The sequence below is a fragment of the Oreochromis niloticus genome, linkage group LG8, assembly GCF_001858045.2.
Source record: "Oreochromis niloticus isolate F11D_XX linkage group LG8, O_niloticus_UMD_NMBU, whole genome shotgun sequence".
Classification (NCBI taxonomy): domain Eukaryota; kingdom Metazoa; phylum Chordata; class Actinopteri; order Cichliformes; family Cichlidae; genus Oreochromis; species Oreochromis niloticus.
Window position 1 is genome coordinate 19,702,610 of NC_031973.2, and position 27,760 is coordinate 19,730,369.

Genomic DNA, 27,760 nt, shown 5'->3' on the forward strand with positions numbered 1-27,760 from the left:
ATTTTCAAGTGTTGGGAGATTATGTGCAACGTCATCTTGAACATGAAGTTTTTGTGTGTTACTGTGTAATGTTTTATCCCCCTGTTTTGTTCCAGGCTTAATGAGTTTCCCAAGCACATCAGCGGGGAAGGATGTGAGTTCAAATACAAGAGTGACATGTTCCGAATAGGGAATTTCTTCTTTCGTTCACTTGATCTTTCAGTGGGATACTAACACTGTGGATGTTCTCCTCCTTTCCATCAGCCAAGTCTGCGTCTGTACGGGCCCTGCTCTTCGACATCTCCTTCCTCATGCTCTGCCACGTGGTGCAGACGTATGGATCTGAGGTTAGTTCAGTTTGACAAAGTTCAAGTGCACAGTGCCTTTTGTGGATGTTGCAGTAAGACTGCCTGCCCCTTCAGTTTAAGGCTACAAGGTGTCCAGAGAGGGCTGTGGATAAGTCGTCTAACATTATCTAAACAAACTCTCTTCTTGCAAAATATTCTAATTTTTTTAAAATCCTTATTATTATTATTATTTTATTATCAACGTAATTTAGTCACAACAAATGCCTTTTTACACTAATTATAGTGAGAGTAATACAAAGGTATAGTAGAAAAATCTCTGTGTGTGTGTGTGTGTGTGTGTGTGTGTGTGAGAGAGAGAGAGATGTTAGAGAGGAGACAATAATCAGAAAGAAAAAAAGAAAAATGTGCATTCTTGTGAACCGTTGCCCCAAAGGCCCCACCAAGGAGCACTCCACTAGTGTTAGATCACAGAAGGGAGGGATACCATGGGCTCTAGAGCAGGGGTGTCAAACATAAGGCCCGGGAGCCAAAAACAGCCCAGGAATGGCTTTATTGCAGCTCGCTGGACGGCTTTGGAAAATGTAACAGAGGACTTTTTGTTTTCACAAGTTTTAAAACTTTTACTACTGATAGACATCGCCCATCGTCATTCGTACTGCACCGGTATAATTAGGTAATAGATGTGTATGAAATGTTTTTTTCACTGTATACTATAGAAATTACTTTATTTATATATAATTTTACAGTGACTCCACTGTTTAAAAAACAGTTTATGTGAATTAACAAAAGCTTTTATACTTACAGGGCAATAATTACACAGAGCTGCCAACAATTTCACTGATATTTTACACATCTCTTACAATTTAAGCCCAAAGAGTTAATTTAATTCAATTTTAGAATTTCTTTAATTTACAACTGCAACATTTCTTTATCTTGAAAAAATATTTTTTTAAAAAGATAATTTGTCCTGTTTCTTCTATTAAGAGATCTCAGGAGTTAAATGTGTAGTTAAACTTCTTTATGCTAACAGAAAGGGGATTTCTCTGGTAGGCTGTATGCGGCCCTGCGATGAAAAAATGAGTTTTATGTCATTGAAAATTCAAGTCTTAACTATGTTATTTGTGGACAGACTTACTTTGCATCTGTAATAAGCAACAAGGCTTTTTTGCATATTACAGATATTGCATCTTTAAACCTATTCACTAGCGTTAAAAAGGGAGAAATATCTGGTACAGTGGTCACCTTAAAATAATAAACAATAGAGATAATGTCCTTTTGAGCAGACTGTGATCAGCTGACTTCTGTCCAGGTGATCCTGTCAGACCCCAGTCCTTCAGGAGAGACGCCCTTCTTCGAAACTTGGCTGCAGACATGTATGCCTGAAGAGGGCAAGACTCTGAACCCAGACCACCCCTGCTTCAGACCCGAGCCTGGGAAAGTGGAGAGCCTGGTAACCCTGCTGAACAACTCATCAGAGATGAAACTAGTGTGAGTTGAAAGCTAAAGTGAAATCAGTAAATGAATCATTTACAGTCAGTGCAGATGTTGCCTGACATTGCTGCGGTAATTAACTTTAGATCTTTTCTATAGATGGTGGCATACTCAACCCAGTCATGAAGTTGCTTAAGAGCCTGAACTTCATTTACATACCTGAATAACAATTACGATAAAAGTAAAAGAGCACAAAGTTTTTTACTGTACTGTATTTTTGCTTGACATAAATTTTGGTGATTTTAACTTGCACTTATTTAGTGTTTAGAAATGTCTTAAACGTGGCGAGCAATGCTCTGAATGTGGATTTTTTTTCCTAACCTTGTGACAGGCAGGTGAAATGGCATGAGATCTGCCTTAGCATTCCAGCAGCCATACTGGAAGTCTTGAATGCATGGGAGAATGGTGTGCTTTCTGTAGAGGCGGTCCAGGTTTGTCCAGCTTCACTATTTTTCCTTCCTGTGGGTAATAAAGATTTCTTGTGGTTTCCTCAGTATCTCATATGATTTTCAGGCTTCAACCGTTCCCACCCTTGTATTTCGTTGACTCATGACTTGACATTTTCCACTGAATATTTCGAGATTACTTGAGTAAAGAAAAGCTGTGAAAATGCGCATCATTATTGACGTCTAATAGGTGTAGCCAACTTGTCACTTCTTCCCTATTCCTTTCAACTTTGTTTTCTAATGCAAAGTGGGAGGATGCCCATTTTAGTCAGAATTCGACCGTCTTTAACCCTTCCTTCTCTTCATTCTGCTAATCACATCCTTCCTCTTTTCTGGGTGCTGCCACTGCGAACGTAGAAGATTACTGACAATATCAAGGGCAAAGTGTGCAGCATGGCCATCTGTGCGGTGGCGTGGTTGGTAGCCCATGTCCGGATGCTGGGAAGGGATGAGAGGGAGAAGCCCCAGACTATGATCCGGCAGCTTGTAACGCCACTTTATGGGGAGAACACTCTGCAGTTTTACAATGAACGGTACAAAAGCATAAAGAGCACATCCACACCAGCACCCTCCGACTTTATATTTTACAAATTCTGAGAAATGTTTCTTTGCTCGATTCAGTTTGATTCACCGTCTCTCATTACCAGAGTTAAAAGTAACGTCATTTTCTTCCACAATCTCACCAGCGTGATCATTATGAGCTCCATCATGGAGCACATGTGCGCCGACGTCTTCCAACAGACGGGTGCCACTCTGCGGTCCCCAGTGGAGGGCCAGGAGCCGATCCCCTACCGCAACCTGCTGCCACCCAAAGAACCCATCCATACGGCCCTCAGCAAACAGTTCCAAGCAGTGCTGCGTAAAGGCTGGGTGGACAGCCGAGCTCTGCATCTGTTCGAGAGTCTTCTCAACATGGGAGGTGTCTTCTGGTTCACTAACAATCTGGTCAAGGTACGGGGATAAAAGGTCTGATGGCTTATGCTGTGACCATCGGCAACACTAACACTAACATGAAGAATGTGTTCTTTATTGGTTTTCTTGATCTATTACAATTTTATTTGAGCAACCTTTATAGTTAAATGTTGAAATTTAAGCAGAAAAAGTGAGAGAAAAAAACATCGAGCCAGAAAGTGTCTGGCAAAGACGTTACTGAAACCAATGTGGTTACATTAGATAAAGAAAAGCAGCGCATGCATTTATTTCCTTATAAAATATTGATAAATATGTGACGTATTTATTTTAATTGTTTTTCACACAAACTTGTAGCTACCACTGTTTCTTTGCACGTCATTGACCTTAAATTCGCCTTAAATAGTTTTAGTAGGAATCAGTGTTGTCGGTTGTGCAAACATTTGTGCATAAAACACTGTTGACATTATTCCATCCATTGTTCACTAATCTCAGTTTATTCAAATCAATGGCCGGTTTGTGAAAATATGAAACTGTTTCTTAACACAGGAACTGTTAAAGGAGACACGGCAGGAGTGGGCCAATCGAGTGGTGGAGTTACTCTACAGCATCTTCTGCTTGGACACCCAGCAGATCACCCTCACACTGCTGGGTACCATACTGCCCAATCTACTCACAGACTCCGCCCACTGGCGCAGCCTGGCAGACCCACCTGGAAAGGCACTGGCCAAGTAAGAGAAGCTTAATACCCTAAGGGCAGCAGTCGCTGTGGCGTTTTTGACTTCCGGTTTTGACTCTTGTCTCTGGATCTCCCCTCAGGCTGTCTGTGTGGTGCGCACTCAGCTCTTACTCTTCTCACCACAAAGGATCTTTCTCAGCTCGCCAGCGCAAAAGGCAGAGAGAAGATATTGAGGTAAAGAAGCTCTTTAAAAATAAAATTTTTAAAACTTGGTAAAATTAGGAGAACGTGTTTTCTGTAAGAGGACATGTTTGAGTGTAAAAATACTGATATGATTCCTTTATTATTCCCTGCAGGACTACAACAGCCTCTTTCCCTTGGATGACACTCAACCATCTAAACTCATGCGGCTGCTCAGCTCCAACGAGGATGAACCTGTAGCCCTTTCCAGTCCAGGTTAGGCCCCTTTGTGCCTGGATTTTAATACACAGTTAAATGATAAAGCCTGTGGTTTTCACATGTCTGTCTGCTAGTCTGATCTGGGGATGATAATGGTGGTAATACCAGAGAGTTTCAGAACTGTTAGCAGCAAGTTACTTCTAGTAAGCACTTAATTTGCTTCGTAAACCGGTCTCCCTCCTCATTAATTATCTTTGAAATACATTGCCTGCCTGCAGGTTCTAACTTGAACGCTGCCATCCAGTGCTTCTTGCTTTGAGCGATGGTGCAGTTAGCATGCCCCCTTCATCCTGCTATTCACATGACTTAAAGTAATGAGCATTTATATTAACTGCTTTGGAAATTTTACACAGAAACCCCCACACAGGATGTCAAACTTCAGTGTGTTGCATGACTTAGGAAAAAAGTGCTTTGATGTTAAGACTGAAAGTGACAGTGGTTTTCTGTACCACGTAAAGTCAATCATTTAGAAACTGTTCATCAACGCCGGATGCCTCACTTTATAGATTTTTTAAAAAAAATTTATTATGAATTTAATACGTCTTTTAGTGCAAGGAGAAAGAAACGTATATTTTCCATGTTAAAAAAAATCTGAATTAATTTATTTTGTAAAAAAAAAATAATAATCTTTTCATTTTTAGTATCATTGAAATGTCTTATTCCAGGAACAATGGATTATGATGTAAGATGGCAGTGGAAACCAACCGTCAACGGATCCTTAACTTCCTTTTTCACATTCTCTAGATTTTTAAGTGTTGTTTTTTTTTTTTTTTTTTTAATAAAATTTCCTCGAATGACTAAATTAGCAGAACGAAAATGAAACTTGTCAACTCATCCATCACATCTTCCTTGTCTTCCTTACAGGAGACCGGTCTATGAGCAGCTCTCTATCTGCTTCACAGCTCCACACTGTCAACATGAGGGACCCCCTCAACCGAGTCCTGGGTGAGAACTTTACCAGCATCTCTTTACTCTCATCCCCATCTCTTTCTTAAAATGTCAAAATGACGATGAAAAATCCTGAATTAACTAATCAGGAAAAAGATTTGATGTGAAACTGGAGAGACTGGTATGTTGCTGTGATTAAAACCACAAGATCTCCTATTCTGAAGGCCCAATGGGACCTCATCCAGCCCTTGAATATGTTTGCAAGGCCTAACACAGAGCTAAGACACTCATTATTTTCATGTAAAGTGAATTTTAGTGTGACGTTTTTTTTTTTATCAAAGTCACGCTAAAAGAAATGTCTGACATTACTGAGAATTATATTTTTCATATTTAAAGTTAGCAAGAATGCTATATGTTATATGAATGTGACTTTTTTAAACTTTGCATGATTTTTTTTTTAAATATATTAGAAAGAACCTTTTTTTTGCCTCTGCAAAACACCACAATAGATTTTAAACCAAAACGTTGTAATTAAAGTGCAAAATTTAAGCTTTCATTAAAGTGATTTAACAAAAGTATTACACCAACTGCTTAGGAATCACAACCATTTTTATTCATAATGCCCATTTTATGAGGCTTGGAAATAATTGGATATTTACTGAAAAGCAGATTCATGACTAGGTGAGGCCTGTTTCCTCTGTATATCATGACACACTAAGCAGTTTATAATATCTGTAGTTGATTCCATGTGTTGAACTTGTATTTGGTGTCTTTTCACTGGAGCTTTCATATTGAGGTCCAAAGAGATGCAAGCAGAGAAGACTTTCATTAGACTAACGGAAATCAAAATAAAACTTAGAGAGATGGTGAAAAAAAAAAAAGCATGAAGTGGTCAACTCAGCAAAACCAAACAGTGTTAAAGACCACAGAAGAAAACGAAAGTGCATCATCACAGAATTATTTCCTTTAAGCATATAACCACGTCAAAAACACTCTTGAGGATGTAGGCGTATCATTTCAAGGTCTACCATCAAGAGACACCTTCGTCAATGGAAAATTTGTTGATGGTGTGACTGCTGATAGAAGTAACAGGATGAAGTGTTAAGTGCATGGGGCTGTGCTGTCTCTCAGAATCAGCCAAAGTCTGCAAAACTGATTAGTCAGCATTTCACGATGCAAACGGGTAATGACCCAAAGCATGCATCATTCCTAAATGTTTAATGCACTACTTGTGTTAAGCTCTTTAAATTCAAAGTGGAAGTCTTCTTTCCAGTCAAATATTTCAGATTATTTGGCTGAAAATCCACCACAGTGGATTTTATAAAAAGGCACAAAAAAAGGGTTATCATCCAAACTTTCACGGGCCAAACGGTAAACATGACAATAATTAAAATACCCCATCTGTCTAGGTTTCTGGGGTGGGACCACCTTGGGTTAGCTGCCTTCTGTGTATGCTCATTTAAATTAAGATCTGGGGAGAGTGGGGTTCCTAGGCTTTTTGTTATTCACTCAAAACTTTGTCGAGCAGTTTCTGCAGTGTGGCAGAGTGCGATATGCTACTTTGGGAGACTGCTGTCATCAGGGAGTGCCATTACAACAAATGAAAGCGCTTGATCAGCAATAACATTGAGAAAGTTGATTCGGTTCATCTGGACGTAGCCTTTTTTGTTAGATGCTCTCCTGATGAACAGATTTCCTTACCTGGATGATTGAGCATGCATCAAAACATTTAGATGGGTGGTTCATGCCAGAGTAGAGCTGGGCGATATAAGATTTTTTCATATCACGATATGTTTTTTTCATTTCAGGCGATAACGATATATATCACGATATAAGCCAAATAACTATATTTGTAAGATTTAAATGTGCCATTGCTCACAAGTAAAATGTGAAATAATTAGCAGCTTGTTTTAATTAAAATATTTATTTCCCATAATAAGTTCAACAGGGTAGATGTACTTAAGGAACATGAGACTTCAGTTTCAGATAAATAAAGGCAAATATTGCAAACTACACAAAGGGCAGCCGCTAAAGCGTTTAAGTTTCAAAATGGAACAAACAAAACAGACTAAATTGTCAATTCCACTTAGAAACAAAATATTAATTCTAAAAATAAATCTTAGGTCGTTTTACAGAAGAACAGACAAAATTGACTAACTTTTGTCAATATCAAATAAACTGAGAACTAAAAGGAAATTCTCAATCTCTCCTTGTTGTATAGCTTAGCTTTTCAAACAGTTTTAACAGTGACTTTAGTCTGACAAAAGCCGAATGACGAATTAGCGCTTTCAGTCAGAGATTGAGCATGCACCGCTTTATTTATTATTTATTTATTATTTATTTATTATTATTTTATTTACGTATTTCCAGACTTGCTTTCGGCACAATTTACAGTGCGCTACTCTGTTTTTTGTCAGACGTGAAATAGCCGAAATACCTTCACACTACGGAACTTCTGTGGCCCTTCCGTTCGACAAGCTCTCCGGCATTGGAACCATCATCTTTTTTTTCTTCGGTAACCTTCGCTCACGCTCTCGGTTGATTTTTCTCTAGTCAGCAAACTCATTTCCTTCATTACCCGGGCTGGACGGCTGCAAAAACAAATACACATGTGCGTCTTGGCGCTTGTGCTGTACGTAACAAGTCACGTGACGTGACTCTGCGGCTGTGATTGGTTCGGCTCTGTGCTACTTAATTTGGATTGGCTGTTCTTTTTCTTTCTTTTTTTTTAAGAGGACAAGAGAGATGAGGTCTATCGCAATAGTTTAATTTTTCTATCGACAAAAAGTTATTTCGCAATACATATCGTTATTGTTCTATCGCCCAGCTCTATGCCAGAGCATGCTAACACCCAGCCCAACAGTGCACTGCAGCAAGAGGAGGACTCATCTTGTCAGTGGTGTTGATATAGTAGTGTTGATATTGGGGATGATTTGATTTGGGATATAAAATAATTCAGCAGGATAGTACTTACCATCTGTTCTCTTCCTTTTAGCCAACCTTTTTCTCCTCATTTCCTCCATCCTTGGCTCAAAGATGGCTGGACCTCACACCCAGTTTGTGCAGAGCTTCATGGAGGAGTGTGTTGAGTGTCTGGAGCAGGGAAGCCGTGGGAGCATCCTGCAGTTCATGCCTTTTACAATGGTGAGTTATGAGCTGTGAGGGGAGAGGCCAGACAGGTGGAGATAAAGGAGGGAGAGGGATGACTGCTTCTTTAGATATTATCGGGAAGGGTTCAGGAATCCTGCTTACAAGTGTTCTACTGCCTTTAAAGACTGAGTGTTCTGATAAGATCAAGAGGGAATCTGAAGGTCATAGCACAGATGCCTCTTGCATTTGCAAGAGATATTAATCACTCCTACAAGCTTCGAAATGTTAGGGTTGCCACATTTTCAAAACATGTGCAGAGTTTGAAATGGAGTAAAATGCCAAGAACAAACCAGAACTGATAACAGAAAGGAGAAAAAAATGAGTAACGGAGAAAACTTCGCTGATTTAGTGGAACATCTTTTTCTAGTTCTGAGAAAAAGTATTTCTTAATTCTTTTCTTTTGTTCTACTTACATTTTATCATGAGTGTCCCATAAAAACCAGATCAAGGGTCAGAAACACACCCACTCAAAAAGGAATGACAATTATCCTTGAGCAACACATTAAAATTCTTAGTGTTTCTTGGGAAATGCCGCCTCTCAGAATAACAGTTAATTCTTTTTTTTTTTTTCTTTTTTTGCACATTTAGGTTTCCGAGTTGGTGAAGCTGCCCGCTCTGGCCAAACCTAAAGTTGTGCTCGCTATCACTGACCTGACTCTGCCGCTGGGGAGACGTGTAGCTGCCAAAGCCATCTCTGCTCTGTGAGGCTCGGCGTTAAATTTACCTCCGAAATAAATCGAGGCATTGCCGGATTTATCTTCTGTTGGTGGGCAACAAAAGCGCAGCAGAGGGCTGAAAACAGTCTGCAAGAGCTCTGGACTCACATTGTTTTGATATTCTTTTATATTTTTTGTTTTCACACTTGTAAATAATTTTGGAATAAATAAAGAAATCAGACAGAAAATCTTTTTTTTTTTTGTGCTTGCCTGTGTTTATTGGTTGCATTTGTTTTGTGAGTTTTTGTAACACGTCATGGTGTTATGGCACCTCTGTGTTTTTTGAGTTTCGGTAACATGACGTGTGGCCGCTGTCGTTGTTGTCCCTTGACTCAGAATGATCACATGCTAGCCAGCCCAACACATGACACCATACACAAGGCACTGTGGGTCATCTCTTGTCACAGTCATACACCGCTTGCAACACTTCTTAAAGGACATCCGTCTGGTTCAGTAGCGGAAATAATGACAGCAAAGTCCTTATTTCACTCTTTGTTGCACTTCTCTATTACAGTAGTAACTTCACTGGAAGTTTGGGTTTCATTTTATTGTTTTCTATAATTATGCATGTTAGTTCACAAAGAGGTACAAATGTTTTTCAGAAAAAAATGGTTTTTTAATTAAAAAATAAGAAAATACAGACATTATCATTATTATTATTATTGTCATTATTATTATTATTATTATTATTATTATTATTATTGTTATAAATTAAATAAAAATTATACAAAAATATTCTGCTGTTAGCAATACGTTAATGTACTGCTTTACAGAGCATTAGTCACTTGTGTTAACATTTCCTTAGTTTTAAACGGTGGAAATAAATAGTCCAGTCCAGTTCTGTTAATAAATATATAAATATGAAATGCAAATACAAAAATAAATAATGCTTTCACAGATCAATAAATACCATAACGTACATTTTGGGCAAAAGCAAAGTATGACACTTTTTGGTTAGGACTCTGTGTCCACCTCTGTGCTGCGGTCCAGAGTCCTGAGGAAGCGGACCAGGTCCTGAATGTAGGACTGGAGATCCACCAGAGTCAGGTGTGCTGCCACCTGAAATTCGTATTCTGCTGGTAGATTTAAGGACACGGAGGGTTTGGTGGGGTGGGGTGAACCTTGTGGCCGGACAATTTTTAGCATCTAAAAAAGCAAAACAAGGAAAATGATTTTAAGCATTGAGAAGATGCAACATGCAAAAACTATTTGTCAGACTGGCTGTAATTTAGAAACATTCTCCTACCTCTTTGATCTGAATGGCGAGGTCTTTTACATCAGCCATTAGCCCGGTGACTTTATCTTTGTTTGCCAGCCTATGGTAGTTTCCGAGGGAGCCCAGCAAGGCCCGGTACAGCTGCAGACCCTCATAGAGCTGTCTCAAACTGTCCTCCTTATGGAAGGGAGAGAAAAAAAAACTGGTCATCATGTCTGCTTATAGACTCTCAAAGCATGATGACAGTTCACTCTCAAAGAATGCTTACCAAAGTGACGTTTTCTGACGGGGCTTTGATATGAGGAGCAGAGGGGATGCCAATCCCGGACCTCATGATCTCAAACCGCGTATTATCTGTGGAGTTGAGCTGCACAGTCTACGATAAAAGAAATAACATCAAATTGTTAAGGATGTATAGCAGCGAGGAATTCCAAAGCAAACACGAGTTGGGATTTTTGGGGGGGGCAGTGAAGGCAGCAGTCAGATCGTTAAGTTAAAGCACTAAAATGTCACATCCTAAAAACTAGACCAGAAATACTTGTCCTGCGTTCTTACAAGATGCTGAGTCATTAGGAGACTTTTATTTGTGGTTTCAGAAATACTCAAGTAAAATCCAGCTGTGTAAAAAAAAACAAAAAACATGCCAGATGTTGATAACTCAGTTGCCTGTCATCTAAAACAAAAAAGGCGATTGACAGACATGTGCTGCTTCTTTTCCAGAGACTGTTCATATCAGTCATAACAGCTACATAAGCGCATTTCAGATACAAACGCCGCTGACAGGCTCGATCGTGCAGGCTCCTTACGCTGACAGCACATTATCAAACACAAGTCATGACGCAGAAGCTTTAAAGAAACCAGGCAAAACTGCATTAGTGTGTCTCACCTCCGTCTTAATGCAGGATTTGTGTGTTTCGGGGATAGAGAGAAGGATCTTCTCTGTTAACAGCTTGCATTTCTGTACAATCTCTTGAAATTCCGGATCTTCAACAAGTGCGCTTCTTTCCGGCAGAGGTGCGCTGAAGGCGAACGTGGCCATGTAGCAAGAAATGGCGAAAACTGCAAAAAAAGAGAAGCAAACAAAACAAAAATTAAAAAAAACAAGAATCTCAAGGCATCAGCGGCGTAGCATTGAAACAACCCCCGTTATTCATCCAGTATGCTGTGTGGAGGCAGAGGAGAACAAAAGGCAGAACAAAGCCTCCTCTCAACCGGTCCTCTCTGCTGCAGATTTGGGCATGTCCCCCCTTGGGGCTAAATATGTGCAGCAGTTGAGAACAGCCCGTGTAATGTGAAGCCTGAGCCAAAAGTAACTGCAGTAGATCAGCATGGTGGAAAAGAAAAGCAGATGTTTTAAAAAGCACCAGATGTTAACACAGAATAAAAGCCCTATTAATGAATCAAAACATCTGGTGCTTCTAAAACAAACCTGCCTTTCTATCAGTCAGAGATGTCTGCTAGTCCAAAGGCTGATCCTTTGAATTTTCTTGTAGCTTCCTACACTCTACAGAGTGCTTTCGCTCTCTGGGGACGATCAGCAGAGAGGAGAAATCAGTAATTTGTAAGGATTGCCTCACTACTCACCAATCAGAATGTGCATGGCCTCTGCTAGGGAATGCCTTTAAGGTATTGACCTCTAGTGAACACCATCAATTTATGGCAGGCTTATATATGTCAAGCTGGACTGTGTGGAGGAAATTCCCCCAATTACTCATCTGATGGTGTTTCGATTAAAAATATACACGTTTGCACTTTAAAAAAAAAAAAAAAAAAAACTTCAAATACAAATTATTGGCCCCAATAAATGAGTAGAAATTTAATCAAGCTCACATTAAAAGTATGGCTTGTTTTTTTAGCATTAAAAATGAAAAAACAAAACAAAACAAAAAAAACCCTCATTCAATAAAAGTAATGAAACAGGTTAAATTGATGGACCTGAAATTTACTACTACTACTAATAATAATAATAATAATAACATTATTATTATTATTAACAATACTACTACTAATAAATTTGGGGAGAAATAGGAGCAAAATAAAACAAAAAATAAATAAATAAAACTCTTGTTTTAAAAAATATGAAAACATTTTGAGTCACATTCAGATATAAAATAACTAAATTGAAAAAAGGACACAAAATCAAATAAATCTAAAAAAAAACAATAATAATTAAAAGGTAAATTTAAAAAGTCGTAATGAAACTTGTTAAATGGATGGACCTGATTTTTATTTATTCATTCATTTATTTATTTATTGTAACAAAATATTTTTTAAAAGAAAGAAAGAAGAAGGAAATTTGATAGTTAAGTAATACAATTCCAGAATTACGTTTTAGGAAGTGAGATTTCCTAGTTACTGTCGTCCTACAGATTGTGCAAAACTAGTAAAATATAAAGGAAGGAGAGAAGGAAACGGAACGGAAATGAAAAAGTATTCAGTGAATTATTGCCTTTTGAAACACTGGATTCTTTTGTTTTCTAATGTTGTCCATCGTCATTTGCCTGTTGAGCCATTGAGTCACCTGACGACGTGCCTTTTTTTAGAAAAAATCTATTAATAGACTGAAACATGTGACATCTCATCCCAAGATCAAACAGCTCCCGTCTGTGGCGGCCCCCTGTCAATAAGGGAGCAGCCGAAAAGTAACTGCCTAATCTGTCAAGAGATCAAGTCACCTCAATCTCGATTATCTACACCAAGCTGCACCCCCACACTGTAAACGTTGTGTTTAGATTTTTTTTATTTATTTATTTATTTATTTATTTATTTATTTATTGTGGTTCCTGTTGCGGTATTAAGGACGATCAAAGTTTTTCCTCTTGTCATTCATACAGCTGCCCACTGATTTCGGGTTAGTGACATCACCGGATTTTGTGTCGTCTACAGAGAAGAAGTGAAAAGACTTACAACGGATACAACAGTCCCCCCTGGTGGGCTCGTCTTTGAACACTTGCCATGCTTCAGTAATATATTAAAAAAAAATTACGATTCAATAGGTTCTCCACATTAAAGTCAACAGTTATGGAATTTAATGCACTTAATTCCAGCGAGTGTGTGATCTATCTAATTATAATAATCATATATACTGTGTCTCTTTGTTTGTTCTTCTTTATTATTATTATATTTTTTTTTACAAGCTATTTCAACTGTACACTATGTCCCTAAATAGTAATATTTACAAGATGGGGTCTACTTTTAAGATTAGCCTTAAAACTTTCCTTTTTGCTAAAGCATATAGTTAGAACTGGACCAGGTGACCCTATTGCAGCATAACTGAGGGAGGAGTAATCCTCCCTCAGTTATGCTGCAATAGAGTAGGCTGCCGGGGATTCCCATGATGCATTGATTTTTTCCTTTCCAGTCACCTTTCTCACTCACTATGTGTTAATAGACCTCTCTGCATTGAATCCTACCTGCTATTAATCTCTGGCTCTCTTCCACAGCATGTCTTTATCCTGTTTTCCTTCTCTCACCTCAGCTGGTCGCGGCAGATGGCCCCGCCCCTCCGTGAGCCTGGTTCTGCCGGAGGTTTCTTCCTGTTAAAAGGGAGTTTTTCCTTCCCACTGTCGCCAAAGTGCTTGCTCATAGGGGGTCATATGATTGTTGGGGTTTTCTCTGTATCTATTATTGTAAGATCTACTGTACAATATAAAGTGCTTTGAGGCGATTGTTGTTGTGATTTGGCGCTATATAAATAAAATTGAATTGAATTGAATTAAATTGAACTGGAGGAGGAGAAGGTCCAGTAAGTCCTGGGGGTCATGTAGCATGTAGGGAGTTCCAGGTAAAGAGAAGGATTTTATAGGAGACGCTGGACTTGACTGGGAGCCAGTGGAGGCGTATATGGGTGGGTTTCAGAGGCTGCCAGGACTGAGAGTAAGAAGTCTGTCAGCTGAGTTCTGAACACACTACAGTCTTTCCAGGGCCTTGTTGAGCAGACCTAACAGCACACCAGTGCAGGAGTCTAGCCAGGAAGGACTGAGGGTTTCATCTGCGTAGTCTGATGGGTGTCTGGAAATGTTCTTCAGGTGGTAGAAGGCTTTTATGTGAGTGTTAATTGTATCATGTATTATTTTAGGGGGTTTTTTTGTATGTTAGTTTTATTGCCAACCTGTTCCGTAAATACATACAGTCTGTGGACATGGACATCTATTGTTTATCCTTTATTTATGAGTGCTAAAGATGGATCTGGTCACCACTTCCTCTGAAGTCATCATGGCATGATGATGAAGTTATTCTGAATTAATCATGACTACAGCATTAGGAATTCTGTCATTACTGGGTTGGTTTTTAGTCTATTGCATGATCTGCAGACCTGACCATAAATAAGGCGCGAACATTACTATAACTCATGAATCATTATGATTTGATGTAGCAAGGCATGTGTGAGATACAGTTCCCTCATGTACATTTCAGCTCTATCACAATGTTTTATGTTAAGTCATGTTTAAAGTCATAATTTTAATTTCAGTTTCATTGCCTTGGTTATCAGGTTTGACTTGAAAACATGTCTAAACATCATAGTCAGAGTGTAATCACCTCGCAGGTCAGTCCTGTGTCTCCTCTGTAGCCGTCGATAGGATCGGTTCTCTTCTTGCTCTAACATGAGGCACTTGATCAGTCGGTGTAGCTCTGATATGTGGCCATGCTTGATGGGTTGTGAAATAAAGCTGTCAAATCTGATCCCTGAAATCTACACTGCTCTGATCTCCAATCATTCCTCTCCGTGAAAGGAGGCATTCATTCACTGCTGTAATCTCTCTCTACGGCCCAGCGGTGACCTTGTTGGAAACATGATTTGGTTGTAACAGAGGAACAATGTGCTGGCCCTGCACTGGGCTAAGCAGAGAAGGGTTGAACAGTCGTGCCCTGCGTAGTGGAAGAGGAACGATACCTGATGCATGAGTTGATTACACTTTGTATAATATGTCAGTTGTGACTGAAAGCCTTGCGGTTTGTTGAACTTTGAATTATGTTGACAAATGCTGAGCTCTTAATTTAAACGCTGGATCCACAGATGAATCTGGACATACTGTGGAGGTTAAGATGGAATTTTAATTGGCATGTGAGACATGAAACAGATAGTTCTACCTTAAATGCCTTGAAACCCCTCCAGAAAATGACTGAAGGGTTTGATTACCATAAAATGTACAAATAGTTAAAGGAATTAAAGGAAGAAAAAGTTTTTCTTAATATGTAAGTCTTATTTTTGGTTCTTCTAGATGTCATGATCCCTTAAAACAGAATCATTCGCCGCTGTGCTGAAAATCCTCATCTGTTTCTGTATTTGTTTTAACACTAAAGCTAAGGCCTTTGCACTGATTTTCTATAAAGACAGTTGTGTTTAATCGGTTGATACCGGTAACCTCTTACAAAAGCGGTGACCGGTTGAGAAAGATGGTTTGCATCATTCGTTTTACGTTGAATGTCAGCCCGTCTGAGTAGATATGCGTTCAAACTAACGAGGTAGGTTCCTCAGAAAAAAAGATGTCCGGAGAGGAAAAAATGATGTTGGGGAAGTGATTTTAGTGTCAGTCACTTCACAGACATGGTGACGATGCTATAACTTGTAATTCCTTAAAAAAAATCTGACTTCGTCATGACAAAATGTGTAGCTGTCTGTACACACTAACTACGAGGATTTGGTCTATGACTTCCTGTTATTGCATAGACCACAAGTCATTTGCTTGTTACACTCCAGCCTGCAAATGAATCTTTAGCTTTTCATTATGGTTTGTTGGGCAAAAAAGAGAATGAAATGTGTTACATCATAATTTGCATTCACATGTCAAACAAGAGCATTCAGAGAGCCCAACTCCTCCCGAAGGACCTGATTACACCTCATTTAAATCATCTCGAGCTGATAAACAACGGGATGATAAACAACTATTTATTTTCGACAGTTGTAACCAAAACCTGTGTGAACTTCATCACTAGGACCAAGTTCATGACATCGACACAGGTAAACCCAGTTTTTCCATTTGGTTTTGGTTGGTCCAATCTACAAAAGGTTTTCATAAGCTAGTTTATATAGGCTAAAATTGAAATAAAGAACATATAATCCAAGGCGCTGGTACTGGGAGAGGGGGTCATCTGCAAATCAGAAGGTTGCTGGTTTGATGCCTGGCTGCTCCAGTCTGCAGGCTAAATATCCCTGGGCAAGAAACTAACCGATGCATCCATCAGAGTATGAATTTATATGAATGTTAGATAGAAAGCACTTACATAGAAAAGGCATAGAAAAAAGTGCTTGTAAGAATTAGTGTGAATTAGTGTGAATTAGTTGTATAAAGCACTTTGAGTGCTCAGAGTGGAAAAACGCTACACAGTATAACCAGTGCATTTAGCATTTCCTCAATAAGCTCAACAAATTGACGAGTAAGCTTAGGTAAAAAAAAATAAGAGTAATCTTAATTTTTCTTTTCCTGAAAAGCAAATTAACTCAAAGTCACATTAACAAGATCAGGTATCAGAGGCAGGAGCCACTTTGCTAATCTACACAATAGTTCAGTTCAGTGAGAGTATATGTAACTGATCGAGTACAAGCCAGTGATGAGGCCTCACTGTTATGTTTCATAATTATGAATCATAATATGACATAATCCACTGATTAATTTGTTGTAAATGCAACTGCACATTAGCAATTCAATTACAATTAGTGATGTTATTATATTATAGTTATTATAAATATAAACTCTAATTTACTTTTCAAAGAAACAGTTTTATAAATAAAAAACAACTAAGCTGAACTACTGTAGATCTTCCATGAACTATGATTTGACGGTGCAGTAGTATTTATAGTAATCACTCTCCCAGTGTTTCTGTCAGTGCCTACCTCTGTTTTGAACTTGGTCCCTTTGTGTCCACTTATCTCATACATGCCTTGTTAGTCTTTGTATTCATGTCTGTATTAGTATCCTTTGGGTATTTCCTTTTTTACTTTGAAGGGTAGTTGTTATTTCGTCCCTAGTTTTAGTTTTACTTCCTGCCTTTTCCCTCCATTGTGACAGCCTTCTCCTCTATGATTGGTTGACCTGCCGTTAATTGCCATTTCCTGTGTTCTTCCCTAATTCATCCTAATAAAGGCTCGCTTTTAGTTTGTCCAGTCATGTGTTCTGCATTTGGTTATACTCTTCAGCACTATTAATAATAATTTACAAACAATGTAAACTTCCTTTGCCACTGAAAACATTTTAAAAGCATTGAAACTGAGAATTGTCATTCTTATTTTCCAATTTATTCTCATTTTGAATATTAATGCAGCAAAAAAAATGTGGCTTGTAGTCTGCTCTGAGTGTTCAGTAAGACTAGAATCTGAATATCTGTATATATGCTGGTACATGCATGCAAAATGTGGTTTGCTACCTTCCCTGAACAACACAGCCTGCAGATGGTACAACCTGTATATCTCTGCTTTAACAGATGTTCCCCTATACCGTCCACTGATGGACCCCAGTGCCGTCACAGATGTTGGCTTTTAATCTGTGCTGCAGTAACAGGTTGAAAGACATCTCTTCTCTTTAGCTCGAAGAGTTTCTACGATTTCTAAAAAGAATTTCAGATTCTAATTGGTCAGAAAGCAGATGTTGTATTTTTCCTTGTTAGCTCACAGTAGTTCTCAGAAGCATCGCTGTGCTCATGCAGTGATTTCCACTACAGAACCATCATTTTTTAATGCAGTACTACCCAGTAGTTATAGTTAATGGTGGTTTCTCCAGATCCTGTAATTTTGTAAATATAACTTTGTAATTTTTTTAAATTTTCTTTTTTTCCCTTTTTTTTGCACTGCTCAATTACATTATTTTCTTTTTAACAAATTTCACAACCTGATCTCTAGCAGTCACTGATCAGGTTAAAAAAATGACAGTACAGGAAAATGGGTCAGGGGGGAATGTGTGCAAGCCAATTTGGGTCCCACAGGTCATTTTGCTCCCAGTATACTCTAAATAAAATTAATTTTTAGTTAGAGCATGCTATCTACTTTTGCCCTTGTTATTGTCTTTTAAATACAAAATCTTCTTTGACCAATAAATTCTATTTGTGATGTATAGACATGGACATTTATTTTCCTCACACTTACACACTTTCCACCGCAGGGGGAGCTGTGTAACACAAAATAAAGCTGGGACCTTGAAACAATGTCTCCTGAAAGGCTCTTCAGATCAGCCTCAGAATATTGACACTTACCCCGAGGATGTCCTTGACGCTCTCCTCAGATAAAGCCTCGAAGGTGTCACTTACCTTTTTGGCTAAAAAAGCAAATTGACAGGTGCCCACTCAGGTCCTCACTGGGGGACTATGTGATCTCAGAGCCTGGAAACATTTTCACCTGCAACCCAATCCCAAACAGCGCTGTGCTCTGTGGGATTGGATGAGTCACCTTATCCCCTACTTTGTGTCCCATTACCTAGCAGTTGTAATGCTCACACCAGTGTAACGTGTCCAAGGTAGCAGGCGGGGCAAGCTGAGCTGGCCTGAAATTTAAATTAACCTCAGCAACATTTATGTGTGCATGGGGAACAGGTGTTGCATTACCGGCACCCTCAAAACCCGCCATGCACCCGCGCCTCTGATACGAACGAATGTACACACTCACATATATTAGCTGGAAGAACTACTGAGACACATGTCTGCTACTAGTTTAATGCTTATCTCCCCCTGCAGTTAGGCTCCCTTAACGGTGGCTGGTTTCAAAGCTACCATGAGAGTGTGTTATTGGAGGAAAGAGGGTAGCGGAGATCGCTATTTGTGTGTGTGTGTGTGCGTGCGTGCATGAGTGACTGTGGCAGGAAATGTCACAGGGAGGTTCACCATCTATTTTTCAGTGCAGCTGAAGCTCCTGCTCATCGTGGGAGGCTGTACCTGGGTTTCTTTAAGATTAAATCCAAAGAGATGATTGTTTTCTGTAACAAATTCCTGAAACTCAGGAGCACGAAGCCTCTTCATCAGATATTGCTAACAGAAAAAGTTACTCAAGCACCAGCACCAACAACCACCTTTAAATTTGTATTTTTTTCCAGAAACTTTCAATCTTTTCTAACGCTTTTCTTAAAGAACCGCTTCACAACTTGGGTAACAAGATTTTTTTACCTCGCCCCTGATGTTAGCATAGCATAGTTTAGCTTATCTTAGCTTAGCATAGCCCCAGCATGACTGTCTAAAATATATTTAGCAGCACATGTTCATGTAACCCTAGATCTTAGCCAAGAAATAATCTGGTACTTTAGCTTTTGTACAGGTAATTAATAAATCAATCAATATATAAAAATGAAACTTATTTAGATGTTTTTTGGGGTATACCCCAGTTTTTTATCTCAATCCCCCATCAAGAAAGTGTATTTCCTAAATTGTCAGACTATTCCTTACAGACGCAGGGTTGCCTTTGGGAAAGTGAGTTTGAGAATGAGATGAAACTGGCTCAGAGTTTACTGCAACTTCTGTGGACCATCAATGAGCAGCCCAAGGGCATTTGGAAAGTGCTTTACCCAAGCAAGAGTAAGCTGGGCTGCAGAGATGGGGGCAGATGATCCCCTGTGGCATTCTCCCTCAATTTCTCCTCAAGAACTGGGTCATAGAAGATGAAGGGTGCAGTCCCAGTCTTTCTGCTCAAGTGTTTTTATGGCCACCATAAATCATTCATTGGTCTTGCTCTGCTCTAGAGGCAATTTGTGTGTCCGACACAGGGAAGCCCTTGTTGACAAACCATTCCCCTCATCTTCAACATCAAATTTCATTATTCAGCACTGCACTGGGCTATTCTTACCTTTCTATACCAGGAAAAAGAAAAAAATATGAGTGCATCTCAGAGTATAGTCCACTCATAAATACATTACCCTTTTTTGTGATTGGTTTGTATTGATTTCATCAAAAGAGATACGAATGCATCCTCCTATTTGCCATCCTCTGGTGAAATCAGAGATTCACTTCCCCGCCAGCTCTTTAAATGGACCCAGCAGGTCATGGCCTCATAAATGTTATTTTGAAAACCCATGCCAGTGACCGCATCAGACAATATGGTTCCCACAGGCACCATGGGAGCCTTTTAAAGGCTTGAGAGAATATGAAAAACAGCACAAAAGCAGACACTAGATAGGTGTGATCATAAAGGATTCCTCTGTGTAAAGGGATAAAAGCAATGTATGTTTGGGCTTTTCCGACCAGCTAAGAAAAAAGAAGCTCGGACATGAAATAACAAATAATTGCACATTTTTACCTCCTGAAATCTTTTTTTTCCTGAGAATGATATATGATTAGCACATTTTCCAGAACTTCAATGTATTTGTGATATCATGTAGGCATTAATTGTCACGATTTTGCAAAGGTTGCTTATTAAGAAGTAGATAAACCACCAAATCTCTCAGGTCTTTAACAACCAGAAAAAGAAAAAGGCACATCTTTTTATGTGCAGTTATAGCCAGAGGACATTCCTACACACACAATGTGTTGAATGCACATGTTGTTTAAGGCATAAGCTAGCAGGAGTTTCCTCTGAAAAACTCCATACACGCAGAGCCAGTTGGAGGTCGGCTGTTCTCATCGATATGGTGCTCTGGTACTGTAGCTGCTATCGAACTCATCACAGAATAACTGAGTATTGCTTCATCGTGCATTGCATACATCTGCAGGGAGACATGAGAAGTGATGCATCTGCAAAAGAGTGACTAGGATTCCAAATGCTGTATGTATTTTCAGCTCAGTTCAATATAAGAAACCCCCCAAAACAACACTTCACTTATATTATAGTGGTGAATACTGTAAGGACTTTAATGGGAAACAGATGTACAGAGTTCCATACTGTAGTGTTGCCTTGTCCTACTGTTCACACTGCTGTTTGATGCTTCATCCTCACTTGTCCGTTTGTGAGAGAGGTACATCAATGTGCATGCACCACTGGATAAATTCTATTTGTATCCCATGTTTGGAGTTCAAGAAAAAAGATGCCACTGCTTTTACTTCTTTAGCGCGCAGACTAAACCATCAACTCAGCCAACGAAAACTCCTAATGGGCTGCTGAAACATGAATTATTCATCTGGGCTAGGTTGCCTGGTTTTCTTGTGCAGGCACATGTTTTATTGCCCAACTTGGCTCCGTGACAACAGCTGGGCAGTACCTCAGTCCTGTTTGTTGTGGGATACCATTTCAGTTCCCACGCAAAGCTCCATCATCAGTCCTACACCACAGTACTAATGGTGGAAGATTCCTCTGACTTGCCCTGTCTGCTGGGCAATGACTTGAGATACTCCAGGTGTCGACGTGCGTCCTCCTGATTAGCCCTGACATAGTAGACAAGGTAGGAGATGACCATGGTGAACCAGCCAAACATAACAACCAGCATGGCCACATCTGTAGTCCTCTTCATCTCCACACAGAGGTCTATGTCCGGTGCCAACAGGAAGGCAAGTCCTTCAACTCCTATTTTCTCAGGTTCTGAAGTGTGGCACACAACGCCTGTCAGTGATGCAGGCTCCAGGTCCACACGAGGCATGGCCATCTGCAAATTGCAATTACAGTGCCACGGATTGTTTGTTAGGTTGGCGCGAGCTCGCAGCCCCTCAAAGGCATCAGGGGTCAAGTTTCCTAACTTGTTAGAAGAAAGGTCCAGGAACTGTAGCGAGGAGCCGAGGCCTCTGAATGCACCTGGTTCTAACTCGCTTAGTTCATTGTGTGAAAGGTCTAATTCAACCAGTTGGGTTAAACCTGCAAAAGCATTTGTTGGAACTGTGGTGAGGAGGTTAAAATCCAGGTAGACACGCCGTGTGTCATTGGGGATGTCCTGCGGGATCTCTGTGAGCTGCAGGTTGCTGCAGCGCACCGTCTTCCCGCCACTCTCGCTCTCGGTGCAGTAGCAGTTCTTGGAGCAACTCGTGGCAGCATGATGAAAGCAGAAGGTCATTAGCACCAAACTATGCAGCAGCAAACACATGACCACTGAGTGGCGTAGCAGCCAGTCTGCAAGAAGGGACATTGTGGGATACGGTGGGCATGCTCCAGGGAGGACCACCTCAGCTGAGGGCTGAAGTCCACATCAACCTCCCCAGTAACTGTTGAACCTGTTGCATAAAAAAAGAACAGAAAGTGACACAGGCTGTGGGAAGTTTACCTTCTGAAAGAAAGAAATAAAGAGCAGCTTGTACAGTGAAAAACTTTTCTTTTGTAAAACACTGATGATTAAAAATGTTCTTCAGAAGCGGTGATGTTATTTAAGGGAGCAACCGTAGCTTGTCTAATTGCACTGTGGAGGCAGCGGGAATACTGTACGCTCATTTCAGCGTGTTGCCAACTAGCAACAACTGGTGTTTCCAAGAAACTCCAAGGATCAAAGATTCCCTTCATCCCAGCACAATAAACAAGCTAAGAAAATACTTTGCTGTCACTGTGCCTCTTTTATAATTGACATCCCTGCAGTGCAGGGCTATTTCAGTACACAGACGGGCATTAACATAGTAGTGCGACACTAAGAGGGAAAAAAATGTTCCAAACAAAACATAACTCCACCTACATTTTAACTTTTTTTCTTTAACATCTTTTGTCACATTTCCAGATTGTTTGTATTTAACATATTCTAGTTTACTGGGAAGTGCAAGTAACACAGAGGTAAAAGCTTGTCTTTGTGTCCTGTAAATGATAAAACTTTTATATTTTGTAGGTAAGTCTTTGAAAATTGCAGGTCAACCCACCTTAACACACTTCATTAATAGCTGATAAGGGCTTACTCCTATCCTGTTACTAATCCTCCTCAGGAAAAACTCCTTAAGTCAGTGTAACGTTAGCGCTGGCCACCCAACCCTTATGCTGAGGTAAATGCTAATGCTATAAAGAGCCCCCAAAACAACTAAACAGACAATGTGATGATCTGCCTTGTTTGAAGAGAAAGAAGAATTCACCAGGCTGCTTAATTTCTCCAAAATGGTCAGGGACTGAGCAAGATCCACTTACCAAGATTAAAAATGAAATCGATCTCTAAGTACCTCAAAGTATCACATGACTGGGGGGGGTTGAGGGTAGTGAGTAGTGGCACTGGTGGTGTGTATATGAGATACAGCTAAAACCCTCAGTGCACACTAGTTAACAAATGAGTGCCAGACAACCTCAATAATGAGCCATTTGGGGAGACGGAGACTGATGCAAAGCACAGATGAAGCTTGTGCTATTAAGCACTGACTGCTGCGGTTTGCCTCCCTCAGATATGCCATTTATCCATCTTCATCAAGGCCAGGCAAAGCAACTTTCAAAGGATTTCCCTCTGCACTCTGTGGCAGCAGGGTGTACGAGAAAGTAAAACAGCACGACAGAACAGCTTAAAACCCAAGGAAATTAAGGGTCTTGCACGGCTAGTGTTATGCTTCTGTAAAGGCAGTACTTTTCCCATCACATAGCATGCCAGCCTGGTATTTGGCTGAGAGATAATGGGGGAGCAGAAGTAAAAGGGCTGGTGACAGAGATGGGGAAAGCATGTGGGTGAGACGGGGAAATTGGACACACAAGCACAGGGTTGTGAGAGAAAGAATGATATCACGACGATTTAAGGAGAGGGGTAACATTACAGTGACAGCACAGAGAACATTGCGTGACACTAATGAGAGATCGAGGAAAAGGGCAGATGTTAGTAAGCCAAAGAGGCAGCTGACAAAGACAGCTGGAAGAGAAAGAATAGGCAGGAGAGGAAAAAGGCAAGTGACACTTGTAAATAAGATAAAGACACAAGACATGGTGTAAGCTGGATGAGTAGCAGGGTGGGGCACAGGTCTGCAAAAAATAAAAAATAAAAAATAAAAAAAAATCTGTAATGCATTTGCAAAAGATTGCATGCATGCAAATGGTCTAGGAACAGTTAGTCTTCCTAAAGTAATGGATGACCTATGTGATAAATAACAATGCAGCTGGCACTGCAAATGCATTGCTTTTGCAGCCACAGGTCAATCTCTCACTTCCTAAATTCACTGCTGTCAGCCCTGCACACACTCTGGGACCATTTTAATATGGAGCAATGAAGTGGACACACACACCCAGACATCCGAGTCATTAAGATCTAATATATGTTAGTGTCTGTTGTGTGTAGTCTCACAACAGTAGCCTATTGCGGCAGCTGTGAACACCACGTGAATTTTAAATAGGGGAAAGTGGGGTGATTTGTGCCAGTGGGGAAGTTGTGCCACCCCCTGTTTCTAGGGAACCATAGAAGAAATTGGTCATGTGACCACACATTTTTGAACAGTCAGCCATTGTACTTATCCTGCAAAGAAGAGAGCAACATTGCATGAGATTTAAGCACATTTAAGTTAAGAAAGCAACAGTTTTTCGGTTTTCAAAGTAAAATTTCTAGGCTCAAGGTTTTCCGATTGATTTGTCTGAACAGTTATAGACAAGTTTGAAGACATTTCACAAATGTTTTAATGCTTTGACAAGCTACACTATGAGACCACACAGCTAGCATGATGTTAACTCAAAACTGCTGGATGATGCATTTTTTCCAAACTGGTAGGGTTGGGGTGATTTGTGCCAAGGGGCCTGGGTTAAGCTGTGCCACTGGCACAACTCACCCCAATTATGACTATTTTAAATATATTATTTTATTGTAATTGTAGCTTGTATTTTTACAATTAATATTAGACTATCTTGCCACGGAGTTATAATGAAGAGGACATGCAGGGCCTCCACACCTTTAGAGGACATGGACAGAGACCCCGGTGGAGAAGGGGAAGTCCATTCCATGGCAAGGAGGATGAACATATGCAGGATGACATTATAACAGGGAGAAGAAAAAGTTAGATGGAAAAGAAATAAGGCCAGGAAATAAAAGAACTGGACCTGCCAATCACGTCTTTGATGAGCATAGGAGAAAGAGCTGGCAGAATATATAAAAGCACTAGAAGCAATGTTTTATGGTCTAAGTCCCATGAAATGGGAAATGCCTTGAACTGGCTTTTGAGTATGCACAAAGAATCTTTCATAATCAGTTGCACAATTTATCCCAAGGTATTCTCTCCAAAGGTACAACTTACCCCACACCGAGGGCAAGCTGTGCCACCAGACCACTTTTTTTTCAGAAAGCTGTATTTCTTAAATACTATATTTCTGATTCAAAGTGATTGTTCCCAAGGATGCACCACATCCTGAAATATATGTACATATTTTATTTGAAAGCATTACTTTCATGGCCTCGCTTTAAAGTCACTTTAACTAAAAACTGGCACAATTCACCCCACTCTCCCCTGAGCTGACAGTTATTTGTGGCGGGCTGGGTAAACAGCAACAATTAAAGGACAAATCAACATCCTCGATATAGCCTGTTTAACTTGGATTGGTCCTTTTAATGGAGGCCAAATATTATTTCACTGATTTCAGCTCACGAAGCCCTATTCTGGATACACTTTTCTGGCTTCGTGCAGCAAAACACTGCGCTCGGTAGATTTCCATTTCCAAATAAAAATCTTTTTGACTTGACTTAGAGAGCAGTACAGTAAACAGTATTACTGCCGAGCAGCCAGCTCTTCTGATGCAATGGCTCTCACTCCGTGCTGGAGATTAGAAAACTGTGTCACTGACTCATCAGTGTATCCTCAAGATTGACTTGAATCTTCAAATCCCCAACATAAAGTTTTACAGCCTAGTGATGCCATTAGTTTTAAACTTTAATTTATGATAATGACAACACCAGCTGACATCACAGGAGCTAAAATGAGTGGCTTAAACCGGCTACCGGGTCCTGCAGAAATACCAGTTTTCCTCACGTACAAGCATCTGGTTAAAATGAACTGAAAGAAGATAAAGGTGATACCTCGTGGAACCGATGCCTTTGTTAAGTTTGTCTTTCATCATCAGCACCGTTAAGCGCGTTTTCCCAACAGCACCTACGTTTTTACAATCTTTGTTTAAACGGCGATTTTTTATTTTTTTTTATTTTTGGATTAGCCGCATAAATTATCACAAAGAAAACACATGCATCGTGGCCAGTATCACAAACACAAACACTCACGTCTTTGTCGCTTTCCCTCTTCCTTCCATGGCGCGTTTCTAGGCAAGTGTCCAAAAATAATATCTTCCACCAGATCAGTGCGCTTTCCAACAAGCGGCTCGTTCGATATTTTGGTTCGCCTCCAGTAAGTCCTCCTGCAGCTCGTCAAACTTGCGGCGAAAGCCGCTCTGGAAACTACGACGCGCCGGTGGAAATGCCCCTTCACTCCAGGGCTCTCACTCAGAGCAGCCTTTTAGTTTCCACGCAACGAGAAAACTAGGCAACATTGCCCAAGCCTGAGCGAACTGGCAAGCAAACAGAGCGAGGGCATGACTTTCAGTGACGGCGGTGTCTCACTGACTTCGATCCAAATACATGGCAAAAATGATATTGATGTACAGTCGCACGGCGCACGGTGCATTTACGCACTGGTTTCTGCCACTGCTTAGAGCTGAGTGCTGGACATATATACAGAGGAAAAGTCCATGTGATGGCATGACTTAATCCATTCATTCATTTGACTCTACTAATTGCTGGGATTGACGTGAGTTCAGTGTGCATGCATCAGGTGCCAGGAAAGTAAAAGAGTGTCCCTCCCACACCATCACACACAAACGCAGAAATGAGCTCATGCACAATGCCGTGCTCAAACATGGCTCGGTTGTGCTGGCAGCCTACACTGATCATGTTTGATCTGAAGCTTGTTGTTTCAAACATGCAGCCTGGCTGCCAGCGCTGTGGATCTTTGCCGGTCTCCAGTCCCTTTTCCTGCCTGCTGCCACCCGATAAGGATGTCCAATCAAATCCACTATAAAAACAGACGTACATGGCCACTAGCCTGGGAGAGCCTGCCAAGCAGCCAGTCATAAGGTATTAATGGAATTAAAATCAATAAAATGGGATACTTCACCCAAACTCCCTCCCTGGTGCTCTGGAATAACAGAAGGCATATGATTAACTTCTTTTTTTTCTTTCATTGATAGTGATGAATGTGTGCTAAGGAGTCAAGCATAAACATAAAGAATTTTTGATTATTTGAGTTGAAATACAGTATTTTATGCATCTATGAACTGCTTTTTGTATAATCCTGGAACAGTGAGAGATAAAGAATAAAATAAAATAAAATAAAAATCACTGTTTTCCAACATATCCTTTTCACATTCCCATCCCAGTGCCTGTTTCAATTTAGAACGTATAATTTCTTTGTCTGTCCAGACATATTACTGTAAGATTATTTTAGGGACTAGTAATTGTTTGTCTTATGAGATTCAGGCTGGATAAAAGCATCATAACACATCTGTGGGTCTCAGTCCTCATGAGAGATACATGAAACATGGCGTTCCGTGCTGCTGCTCCTTCTGCAGCCCTCAGGTTATGAGACTGCTCTTGTCAATTAGACGAGGATCAGATAGGTGGAAAAGCATATGACAGAGAAACAGCAGAAAATAGGATTACTTTCCTCATCGACAGAGGAAAGTGCACTGGCAGTCAGTCTTTCTCAGCTTAATCAGATTATTTTAAATGCTCCACGGTGGTTGGCAGCTAGATGGTGCATTAAAAACC

The 27,760-nt window shown here is 40.1% G+C and overlaps 3 protein-coding genes across 5 annotated transcripts in view; 1 reads left to right on the forward strand and 2 right to left on the reverse strand.

Annotated features, from left to right (window-relative positions):
- med24 (mediator complex subunit 24) overlaps window positions 1-9,213 on the forward strand; it is a 13,488-nt gene extending 4,275 nt beyond the window's left edge. For both annotated transcript variants that reach the window (XM_003438752.4, XM_005448196.3), the window contains exons 15-26: window positions 96-133; window positions 244-326; window positions 1,597-1,775; window positions 2,110-2,209; window positions 2,582-2,757; window positions 2,911-3,175; window positions 3,683-3,864; window positions 3,953-4,046; window positions 4,169-4,268; window positions 5,136-5,216; window positions 8,155-8,303; window positions 8,898-9,213. In XM_003438752.4, the coding sequence (XP_003438800.1) occupies window positions 96-133; window positions 244-326; window positions 1,597-1,775; window positions 2,110-2,209; window positions 2,582-2,757; window positions 2,911-3,175; window positions 3,683-3,864; window positions 3,953-4,046; window positions 4,169-4,268; window positions 5,136-5,216; window positions 8,155-8,303; window positions 8,898-9,014 (1,564 nt within the window). In that variant the 3' untranslated portion in view covers window positions 9,015-9,213. The remainder of the gene's footprint in view (window positions 1-95; window positions 134-243; window positions 327-1,596; window positions 1,776-2,109; window positions 2,210-2,581; window positions 2,758-2,910; window positions 3,176-3,682; window positions 3,865-3,952; window positions 4,047-4,168; window positions 4,269-5,135; window positions 5,217-8,154; window positions 8,304-8,897) is intronic.
- A 129-nt stretch (window positions 9,214-9,342) lies between these two features.
- On the reverse strand, window positions 9,343-11,874 carry csf3a (colony stimulating factor 3 (granulocyte) a). Of its 2 annotated transcripts, none has more exons than XM_005448195.3 (5): window positions 11,826-11,874; window positions 11,128-11,300; window positions 10,510-10,617; window positions 10,272-10,418; window positions 9,343-10,171 (listed from the first exon to the last, which is right to left on the reverse strand). In XM_005448195.3, the coding sequence occupies exons 1-5, from the start codon at window positions 11,839-11,841 to the stop codon at window positions 9,980-9,982; spliced, it is 636 nt and encodes a 211-aa protein (XP_005448252.1). In that variant the 5' UTR covers window positions 11,842-11,874; the 3' UTR covers window positions 9,343-9,979. The 2 variants fall into 2 exon arrangements, with proteins under 2 accessions (XP_005448252.1, XP_025765488.1); XM_025909703.1 differs by lacking the exon at window positions 11,826-11,874 and adding an exon at window positions 11,675-11,770.
- Window positions 11,875-20,987: 9,113 nt separating this feature from the next.
- On the reverse strand, window positions 20,988-26,940 carry lrrc3ca (leucine rich repeat containing 3Ca). Its single transcript, XM_005448193.3, has 2 exons — window positions 26,219-26,940; window positions 20,988-22,292 (listed from the first exon to the last, which is right to left on the reverse strand). Exon 2 carries the CDS (start codon window positions 22,205-22,207, stop codon window positions 21,413-21,415), a length of 795 nt encoding a protein of 264 aa, XP_005448250.1. The 5' UTR covers window positions 22,208-22,292; window positions 26,219-26,940; the 3' UTR covers window positions 20,988-21,412.
- Window positions 26,941-27,760: the final 820 nt, after the last annotated feature.